The 11,602-nt window shown below is 44.0% G+C and overlaps 1 protein-coding gene across 1 annotated transcript in view; it reads left to right on the top strand.

Annotated features, from left to right (window-relative positions):
- GALNT6 (polypeptide N-acetylgalactosaminyltransferase 6) overlaps nt 1-11,602 on the top strand; it is a 66,743-nt gene that overhangs the window by 18,860 nt on the left and 36,281 nt on the right. The window contains 3 exon segments of the mRNA XM_083169462.1: nt 3,414-3,532; nt 3,535-4,000; nt 10,320-10,492. Coding sequence (XP_083025588.1) covers nt 3,517-3,532; nt 3,535-4,000; nt 10,320-10,492 — 655 coding nt within the window. The 5' untranslated portion in view covers nt 3,414-3,516.

Here is an 11,602-nt window from a genome sequence, read left to right as displayed (position 1 = left end):
TATATTGATGAAACTGCAAAGCTGGTGGTAAGTTGCCAGGTATATCCTTTGCACATTGGCAGGACCAGACAGAGAGGTTGATCCGGGCACAGAGAGCAAGCATGGCCACATGCAGCTTTTGGGATCACTATTGGTCCAGACGTGCAGCTCTCTACTTTCTACTGACGTTGGCCTCTCCTCTACCATGACATTTTGTGTTATGGAATGGGGCTTTACAGGGTGGCAGTGTGACCTGCTCTGGTGCTGGAAGCTACTCTATATTCATTTCCCTTCAGTGACAATTGATAGTTTGTCAAGCTATTTACCGTCTGCAAAGTTACTTTCTTATTTAAAGGACAAAGAAAGTGAAATCCTCGTATACTAATATCATAATAGAAGTGGATGACTGTACTCAATTTAAGTTTGGCAGCAGCCTTATTTTAAGATGAGCAGATTTAGTTGTGGTGAGTACAGGATTAATCCGTGCTCTAGAACACTATTCATACTTTAAATACTATTTTCCAAACAAGGCTGGAAGGAGATTAGAAATTGATATAAGTTTTGGCGTGTCTTTGTCTACCCAACTGTATGTTTGCCTGTTTTAGAAAATGGTCCTGGGATCTCGCAAATATCTGAAGTGGAATCGGACACCATTGCTTAATTCTAGCTTTTCTGGCATGCTCCGTATAAAAAGAGAAAGGCTTGGCCCCATCTCCAGGAGCTAGAGAATCCAGCCTTTGTTTCACTAAACCTGTAGGTCACTCCTTTTAAAAGTACAAGATGCTGAACTGGATGGGGATCAGCTGCCCAAACCACTTGCAGTGGGCAAGTTAACCTTTTATCTATCAAGGACAGCGTTGTTCCAGATAAGATTGTCTTGGGACTGGTAATTTGCAGGCAGTTAGTGCTGCGGTAACAGTAGGATGAATAGCAGCGCCTTCAATCAGGCTGAACACCGTAGTGTGACCTGCCAAAATCAAGTGCAGGGTTCTTTTCCTCCTTACGTGCACGTTTCACTTCTTATTTGGTGACCGGAATTTTACTTTCAGGCTAAACAAATATCTCTGTTTAATGGATGGAAAACCGGATTTAATAATAAATAAATATGAATGCATAGTTTGGTGTCATTCAGTATGTTTGTTTTATATTGCTTTGTAAATAAGAGCCAATACATAGATCATAGGTGTCAAACTCAAGGCCCGCGGGCCGAATCCGGCCCGCCAGACCAACTCTACTGGCCCGCGCCGCCAGACCAAGTCTATTGGCCTGCGCTGCGCTGCCAGTCTATAAAGACGGCTGCCTCCTGAGAACGCTGTGGTGCTGAGCGTTCCCAGGAGTCCATTGCGCTGCCCGGCGACGTGCGCGTCATGCCGTCATGCCGTCATGCCGTCATGCCCGCGCAGTATGCTTTGCCTCTGGCAAAGGAGCGTGGGGTGCGGCTGCGGTGACGGCTGTCCTGTCCTGCCCTGCCCTGCCCTGGCGCGCGACGGAGGGGGGATCTTTTTGCCTGCTGCCACATCATTGCAGTAAGTGGCTCTCCCTCAAAAAAAAAAAATATATAATAAAAATGCACGAATGCTGGCTATGGTGTGACTCACCTGCTGCACGCTGCAGCACAGAGTCTTGTCACATGGTGGCTTGGTGGGCTGCTGGTGGCATATTGAAATAAGTATATTTAATGTACTTATTTAATAAATAAGTATTTGAAATATGCTTATTTCAATATGCCACCAGCAATACAGCCCACCAAGCCACCATGTGACAAGACTCTGTGCTGCAGCTTGCAGTAGGTGTGTTATATATTAATAAATATATGAATGATGCTGGCTATGCAGTGACACACCTGCTGTAAGCTGCAGCACAGAGTCTTGTCACATGGTGGCTTGGTGGGCTGCTGGTGGCATATTGAAATAAGTATATTTAATGTACTTATTTAATAAATAAGTATTTGAAATATGCTTATTTCAATATGCCACCAGCAATACAGCCCACCAAGCCACCATGTGACAAGACTCTGTGCTGCAGCTTGCAGTAGGTGTGTTATATATTAATAAATATATGAATGATGCTGGCTATGCAGTGACACACCTGCTGTAAGCTGCAGCACATAGTCGCATAGACGCATAGTCCTATACAACCGGCCCTTTGAGGGTGACCAAACTGCTGATGCGGCCCCCGATGAATTTGAGTTTGACACCCCTGACATAGATGGATCAGCTTTATAAGTCTACTTGAACCACCACCAGTGGATGCTATGAAGTCCTATGAATGGCCCAGAACTTGTCCAGTAAAGTGGTTTATTCAGCAGTAGTAATATGCATGTACTCAGTTATGCACCATACTTGACTACTTTTTGAAAACTAGTTTCAGGGAATTTATAGTTGGTAGTAGAATTTTGCACAGCGCCCCATTGAGGGGGCGTGTCATGCTCCACCCAAAGGGTGTGTCTATTTCCATATATGGAGAGATTGTGAATGTGGCTCAACCATCATTTGATGGTCAGCTACCATCGAATAATGTGGAAAGCACTCGCCAATGCACGAGTGGTCTAGACATATGAGCGAAAAAAAAAAGCAGGGATATGGGCGGGCAGCTGACATCCGGTTAAGTCAGCTGTCCGCCCCCCACACACACCAGGAGCGAGCACTCGGCGACCGGACTTCACACCGAGTTCGCTCGCTCCCTGAGTACAACCAAATAAAGGAGCCTTCCAGAAGTTCCAGGACAGTGGGCAAATATAACACTGCAGGAACAGTGGTCTGTGCCACATTAATAAACTTAGAAAAGCTTTGTTTTTTTTTCCACAATATGTTTTATTCTGTCTCTATGGGGAGTGAACAGCAGAATCTTCTGATCACTCTCCTCCGTTCTGTTGCAGCTTTTGTTGTGTGCATGCGTGGCCAAAGCAAGGTCATAGTGTACACTAAAGTGATAGTGATTGCTGTGACTTTCCAGCAGGTCTGTTTGTGGATACAGAGACGTTCTCCTGGCAGAAGATTTCTGATAAATTAGCACAGCGATATCTGTGTGTGGTGTCCTGGTGCTGGTAGGCATGACAACTGTGCAATAGTTCACAGTGTGGAAGGGGTGGTGATGTACAGAAAAAAAATAGTTTATGCAATTTGTCTAATGCTATATTGATCAAGTAAAAAGCATATAAGCAGGGGAGGCTACAGAGGTATAGGGGAACCACACCAACTGCCATCCTGAACTGGCTGTTTTGATTTTGCCCCCCCCCCCCCCCCTATTGTGCTGCAACAAAACCTCTGGACCCACCACTGCATCGGAGTATGAAGTCCTAGCAGAACAATGTAATTTTATAGTTCCAGAAGTCTATTAGAACTACCTATTTCTACCTACAAATGGCCCACTTGCTATACTAATCAATTTACATAATTTCATTTTTTTGATTGTTTTTGTTTTTTTCCCCCTAGGTTCCTGTCGGAATAGTCAATTTACCAATGAACAGAACAACCACTTGTCTTCCTCTCTGATACATTCTCGCCAGACTTGGAAGGATATTAATTATTACTCAAAATGAGACTGTTACGGAGACACACGGGGCCCTAAAGCTTGCTATGGTGGGGGTTGTCTTTGTGATATTTGTATTTATAATGCAGAAAGATGTTGGCAATGGCGACAAAGATGACCCCTGGTTGAAAAATATTGTGGAAAGGAAAGATCAGGTGCTAGATATGATGATGGGTGCAGTGAATAATATCAGGGACTCCATGCCAAAACTCCAGATAAGAGCACCTGTGCAGCAAGAGGAGACGGATCTGAAGGCAAAGTCTTGTCTGCCAGGATATTACACCCCAGCAGAGCTCAAATCATTTATGGAACGACCTCCACAGGACCCAAACAGCCCTGGCGCTGATGGAAAAGCTTTTAAAAAGGACAAATGGACTCCAGAGGAAACCAAGCAGAAGGAGAGTGGCTTTACCAAACATTGCTTTAATGCCTATGCCAGTGATAAGGTCTCCCTCCACAGATCATTGGGACCAGACACCCGACCTCCAGAGTAAGCTTATGTCCTCTCACTAAACAGTATGCGTAATGCTCTGAGAAAACAGAAGTGTTACAGATTATAGTGCAGTGTTATTTTTCATTGTTATATATATATATATATATAACGATGCTGCACGGGTGGCACTCCAGAAATAACGACAGGTGTCAAATTACCAACGTTTCAAATGTTGTATTAACATTTTTCATCAGGGTGTACACCCTGATGAAAAATGTTAATACAACATTTGAAACGTTGGTAATTTGACACCTGTCTACCTGTCGTTATTTCTGGAGTGCCACCCGTGCAGCATCGTTATATTGGAGTGAGATTGTCTCTCTCTCCCCCTGGGAGGGCACCCGACCCTATTGTTTTGATTTTTGGAGTGCCGGCCATCCATCGGAAATTCTATATATATATATATATATTGTAATGGTGGTCTCCCAAAAAAGTATCTTAAACCCTGAATGTGACAGTTGAGAACACGTCCTCCTCTCCCCTTATCTCTGGTTCTGTTTAATCTGAGTTTGTTTGTTTTTGCAATGTATGTGTGGTGTGTCTGCTTTTGATCTGCTATTCTACTGTAATTAGCAACTTATCCCAACTGTCTCCAAATGACAGTTGGGCTTGTGTATTTGTGTTACATTTTTACAGTTACAACCACAGATGCGTCCAGTTAAGGCCCCCATACATTAGGCTGACTTGTCCTAAGGACAAGTTAAACCCGACTTCCCCTGAGCTCCCCCAGCAGCTCCCCGGGGGAACTTGATCATATTTGGCACTTGATGTGCCATTATTACATCGGCAGCGGCATCCGTCAGCGGCAGGCTGAGAGCGGGGACCAGTCCGGGGGAGCGGCAGGAGATGTAGTGGCAGGGGGGGTGGGGACGCAGAGCAGAGACCGGGGCGCGGCGGGAGAATAGGAAGAAATCCTATTCAAAAGACTGGGCAGCCGCTGATTGGCTGAGAGTTCAGCCAATCAGCGGTTGCCCAGTCTTTGGAATAGGATGGTTTCTATTTTCCGGCTTGCCATGGGGACCAGTGTAGCTAGCGCATCCATACTAGTGCATCACTGCTGTATCCCCATACTAGCGCATCACTGCTGTATCCCCATACTAGCGCATCACTGCTGTATCCCCATACTAGCACATCACTGCTGTATCCCCATACTAGCGCATCACTGCTGATTCCATGTAAGCGATTGCACTTCCAACCACATCAGATTCAGGCCCCATGAACTCTATGCAGAAGTGCTTATAAGGGAAGCAGCAGCATATAGTATTCAGCCATATGCTTATAATGATATGGGCACTTCATTTCATAGACCTTTCTGTGACAGGACGTCTCATAAAATTCTGAGATTGTAGGGGAAATTTACTAAGCTGTGTATTCTACTTCACATGTGATGTTGCTATGGGCAACCAAACAGATCCAGTCTACTATCTTCTAGGGTGATAAAAAAAATAAAAGAAGTAGATTCTGATTGGTTGCCCATAGCAACATCACATGTGAAGTAGAATACACATCTTAATAAATTCCCGCCTATGACTTTTACATTAGGTAACTGTATAGGTACACTATGCAGGAAAGAACTCAATCCGACATGCACAACTGCCGGCTGTGTATACCTAAAGCCTCATACACACTAAACGATCCCTGGCTATGCCAATATTGGCGAGGTGCCAGCATCGGCAAGTGCATATTCACTTGCAGATGCCGGCAGGGAAGGGAGAGACTGTGGGGGGAGTGATGGCCATGCAGCAGCATGGCCGTCATTAACGAGTTCCTTCCCTGTCTGTACATGTTCAGATGCAGATGAGAGAGGGGGTCGTTAACGATGCGTTGGAGCGTACATCGTTAACAATATTCAGTATACACACTAGTAGTCAGATGTATCAAGCTTCATTTAAACTTATTTTTAACTGATTTATAGCAATTTAACTTTATATATGCAAAATGAATTATAAATGACTTAAGCCCCATACACACTAGGCATCATAGTAAAAGATATTGCTCAGAAGGGCCCTTCTTAGTGATATCTTTTACTATGATGCCTAGTGTGTATGGGGCTTAAGTCATTTATAATTCATTTTGCATACATAAAGGTAAATTGCTATAAATCCATTAAGTTTAAATGAAGCTTGATACATCTGACCCCTAGTGTGTATACTGAATATTTAATTGTAGGTTTTTGTATTTGATCTTCCTGTGACTCAGGCATTAGTACCACGATCTTAGGACTCTGGCCCAATGAACTGCATTTTTAAACTGGGTAGTAAAACTATGTAATGGAAGTATTTCCAGAACTGTGTAATGTCTCCGGGAACAATTTATGAAATTCTTACATCTGTTGGAAATAGCTGACTTGCCAAGTCCCACAGAATGTGACAGCTATAGCTGGGTGTTACCAGTGGTGGAGCTCTTCTGAAATGGCTGGCAAAGTGAAGGCAATCTGTCCCCATATACCAACTCCATAATATTGAAAATGGAGGCGTGGCCTTGCGGAAATAGGCCATGCTTTTTGGCGCACAAGGGGTCCTGTTCGGGACCCCTCAAAGTTGGGAGGTATGCTTTAGGGATGGCCATCGTTGCCTTTACCATCGATGGCAAAGTGAAACTGGCTATCGATGGTGTATTACTATTCAATGGATGACCATCAATGTTTTTTATATATCGATGCTTATCCATTTTCATTGATTGGCCTGTGGGCCAATCAAAATACGGGGATGGGGCTTCGCGGGTGTCGGGGCTGGAGCTATACACTGTGTCCCGTCCCCTTGGGGGGAAAAGCAAAAACAAAACTATTACTTTAAGCTTTACATCGATGGTGGGAAACCATCTGGTTCTCCTCCATCGATGGCAAAACTATTTTATCAGCCATAAACCATTGATTATTTCTAATCATCGATGGTCGATGGCCATCCCTAGTATGCATGGGTGACCTGGCAATTGATGGGTCACACACGAGCAATAGCGACCATCACAGGCGATACGTTTCTATAGCTTGCAAACCTGCGATCATGTCCCTCCTACCATTTGACTGGCTGTAACTCCTAAGTTTGTTTTATCCCTATTTCTAATTGTGAAGCGCAACGGATCCTGCTGCACCGTTTAACAAACTGTTCATAAATAAAAGAAATACAATAAGTCTCTGTTATCTGCTGCTGCCCTTTATCTGTTGTTGTTGTTGTTGTTGTTGTTGTTGTTTTATCGTTTTACAAAATAACCTGAACCATTGGTTTTGGGTGTGTTTTTATGAATAATCTCCATTCTGATTTTATAATTTCTAGGGGGGTATATGTATGTATTAAGCCTTGGAGAGAGATGAAGTGAATTGATAAAGTACAAGATGCAGTCAATTTACCTAGTCAAAATTCAAACACGTTCAAAATGCAGACAATCATTATGCCGACACAGTCAAAATGCTGACATTTAAATTATTGTTAGCTCAAAAACTCAACGTGAGTTTTTTTTTTTTTGTAAACCACATTGTTCTTACTTCAGGATTCAAGTGGACATATATTAGATGATAGTGTGCCAAGCATAGCGAGTAATCATGCCGGAAGCATGGCGAGGTCGTGCGGTACACACCTTGATAAAGATCCGATTACAGATCGAAACGCGTTGGTGCTGACTGACCCTTTTTTGGGGGATCTCACCATTTTGGGGACAAAGGACTGCTGACCACTCCAGGAAACGGGGCCCCGTTACTTCCTGGCGATACCACCTTTCAGCTGACCCCTGCGAACCCTTAAGATGAGTACCCCACTTGTTCTACACTTGGTATTTTAACACTGTTTAATAAAGTCAAACTATTTTATCCTAGTTGTGACTGAAGAATCCTTCATGTTCTAAAAACCGGATATAACAAGAATTTTGAGATACGCCTGACTTATTCCGACACTTGTGAGTTGTTTGAGAAGGGGAGAATTCCCCGTATATATTGTTACTCTAACTTTTATATAACAATAAGGGGATATTCCCAATTGAATGTATGAAATTGGAATTGACATACCAGTATTACACGAAGTATCCCCATAAATCTTCTTTCCACATATACGACTCCTACAATACCTCCGAGGAGCACCGTAGAAAGTCATCAAAATCAGGGGAGTACCACCATTTATATCTTAGCGCTCATAATCTAAGTCACAGTTACTTCTTTCCACATTCCTATTTAAAGGGTGTTGTGTTACCCTTTCTACTGTCACTTTAATAACGAGCAGCTTAAAGAGCAATCCACACCTTTTCACCCTTATCTTTTCGGTACACTTACAGTGTTCATATAATTGAGGATTTTTTGTAAATGTCAACTTTTTGACCTGCTGCCAATTTAAATGCCAGCATTTTGAAAATGTCGGCATTTGGGCAGTGTCATTATAATAAATGTCAGCATTTTGAACGTGTCTGTATTTTAACAGTCGATCAATGGTGGTCAGTATTTTGACTGTAGGTAAATCATACTGAACCTTAAAGTACAGTACCAGCCAACCAACTCCCACATGTCCTTTTTTTTGCAAACGCAGCCCATGACATGATAATTAGGAACTGACTATAAGGGCTGGGCAACACCGGCCCTCCAGATGTTGCTGAACTACACATCCCAGCATGCCTTGCATCAGTTTCAGCATGGCCACATAGCAAAACTAATGCAAAGCATCCTGAGATGTGTAGTTCATCAACATCTGGAGGGCTGGTGTTGCCCAGCCCTGGACTAGCTGATACTTTATCTCACTCTTGGGCTTAGTACATATACCCTTTAACCTTGATTTTATATGTAAAAGTGCATACACACGTAAAGATTTGAAGCAAGATGTTGGCATTCCCGATCGATCTGAACTACCAATCGTTCAAATCGTTCCGTGTATCATAGACCGATCATTAAGTTTGGTCTATGACAGTGGTAGCCAACTCCAGTCCTCAAGAGCTACCAACAGTTCACGTTTTCTGTATCACCTAGCTGGGGCACAGGTGCACTCATTACTGACTAACACATTATAAAAGACCCACCGGTGGAGCTAATTACTTCACTTGTGATTCTGTGGGGAGATCTGGAAAACGTTAACTGTTGGTAGCTCTCGAGGACTGGAGTTGGCTACACCTGGTCTATGATCTTCCATGCATGCAGGAAGATCATAAGGTGCCCATAGACGGTCCGTTCCCAGACCGTCCGTTTTGTACTATGCGATGCGCGCTCCCGCGCATCACATAGTACGGTACAAAAAGTATGTGCTGCACATACTTTTTGTACTAGCTAAACTTCGCATCGGATCGCATTGCATGCACACCGCATGCACTAGGCATGCGATCCGATGTGAAGCGTGCTAATTAAGACCCAAACGGATCCGTTTAACGGACCGTGTATGGGCCCCTATAGACCAATCTTTTGTGTAGTGTTTCAAATAGTTTTGTGTGTATGAACGATTTGAAACCATCGGTAACGTTGTCGGATTGTTTCCAACATCATTCTGTGTGCATGCACCTTAAGTACAGTAAGACCACTCCGTGCTTCTTGCAAGCACCCCTCCGCCCCAATCTCTTCTCTTTCTGGTCTGTGTGCAGTGTGTAAAACAAGAGTGCATGGACCCATGGCCTGACCTCACATCTCCTGTACATGCACAGGCCCTGACTGAATGGCTTTCATGTGGATCCTGTTATAACTGCACTGTTACATGCTAGAGTGGGTCATCCGACTGCATTTAATAATTGCTGTATCTGCGGGAGCTTTTCTCCAGTAACTGAAAGATTCCACAGCGGGTGTCTGTCCTTGCTTTGGCAGGTGTGTCTGTGACAATGGAGGCAAAAGTAAGTTCCCTGCGGGTGCAAGAATGCTTTTCAATAAAGAAAATGAAAGGATAAAGGCCCTGAACCAGTTTAATTTAACATGGGGAAGTCACCCCTTCTTTTGCAATTTCCCTTTCGAAAACTGCAAAAAAAAATAAACCCCAAACTGTAACAGCTGTCTCCATGGCCGCTCAGCAGGCGGGATAAAAGGAGAAGCATTGTTTCCACAGAAGGGCAGCAGGAAAACCTGAGCTCTCATGTGGAACATTTCCCTTGTTTGAAGTTAGGATTTAGGTATGCGCCATGTAAGAGAACCATTCACCCTAGTGTTGAAAAGCTCGGAGCGAGTCTGGGCAGTGTTGCAGCCCCACAGAGCACAGTGCATCCCCTTCTCTCTTTTCTGGTGTTTTAATGTTTGAGAATGTATTGCAATTTCTTCAATGACCAGATACTCAACTGAAAAAAATGATGAACTTGTTATTGATGATGTGCTTAGTGGGGAATCCTTGGCATTCAGTTTTATTTGACATCACCTATTCTCTGTTTCTAGGTGCATTGAGCAGAAATTCAAGCGTTGCCCTCCACTTCCAACCACTAGTGTCATTATTGTGTTTCATAATGAGGCCTGGTCCACCCTACTCCGGACGGTGTACAGTGTGCTACACACATCGCCTGCAATTCTACTGAAAGAAATCCTTCTGGTAGATGATGCTAGTACGGATGGTAAGTCATCTCTCTAATGCAGGACCCCACACAGTTCACGTTTTCCAGGTCACCCGACAGGTGCACTGATTACTGACTGACACATTGTAAAAAATCCACAGGTGGAGCTAATTATTTCACTTGTGATTCTGTGAGGAGACCTGCAAAACCTGCACTGTGTGGGGTCTTGAGGACCGACTTTGAGAACCTGTGCTGTAGACCATAGAAGAAAAAGGAAGGTGGAAAGGAGAAAGTAAAACTGCTGGGGTGGGTCTCTAGGATAGGAATGGAATAAGTATGTGAATAGTGTAGTTGGCTGTTACAATGGATTTGTCCCTTTTTGTAACCGGTTCCTTTTTTTTTTGTGCATTGTGATTTTTTCTATCCATTTTTTGTTTGTTTTGGGCCATGACACTGAATTGCCTACTTGTTTATGCAGTTGTTATGATTTGAGTGAGGAATGGAAAGAGTTGCTGATGGATGGTTGTGATTGTGGGTAATGAGGGGAAAGCATACCTCCCAACATGACCCGTGCCAGGAGGGACTGACTACTCTGCTCCTGGACTTACCTCCTAATTTATGATTACCCTCATCTGTGTTGCACAGGTTAATTTATAAGAAAGGTGTTTCACCACAGGTGATGGCAATCATTAATTAAGAGGAAAGTGCAGGAGCAGAGCATTGTGTCCCTCCTAGGGAGGGTCATGTTGGGAGGTATGGGAAAGTAATCCATGTCACCTAGGTATAGGTATAGAATTGTGAGGCAATTCTAGTAATTCTGAACTGATCACTGGGCTGCTACTCTTTGGAGCTCAGCGATCAGTTAGCTGATGCCCCGCCAGAGTGAAATCCTGCCCCCCCCCCCCATGAATCACCCCCCGCCCCTGTTTGCAGCGTCTGAGTAGCCTGTGACTTACTCGACCGCTGTGATGAAGCATTGGAGATGGGGCCAGAGCTGACAGAGGTCCTCTCTTTTAATGCCAGGGTCTGCCTGCATTGTTTCCGGGCACTCCTTTAAAATGTCCGGCCCACAAGCATGCCTGTCAGACATCCTGCGTATGGCCAGTGATGGAACATCCTTGCTCGCTTTCATTGCAAGATGGCCTTGCGTATGCCACTATGATCCGTGTG

Source organism: Crinia signifera, chromosome 2, assembly GCF_055691185.1.
Source record: "Crinia signifera chromosome 2, ASM5569118v1, whole genome shotgun sequence".
NCBI classification, from domain to species: domain Eukaryota; kingdom Metazoa; phylum Chordata; class Amphibia; order Anura; family Myobatrachidae; genus Crinia; species Crinia signifera.
The sequence above is the reverse complement of the archived record's forward strand: the minus strand, read 5'-3'. Positions and strand labels throughout refer to the sequence as shown.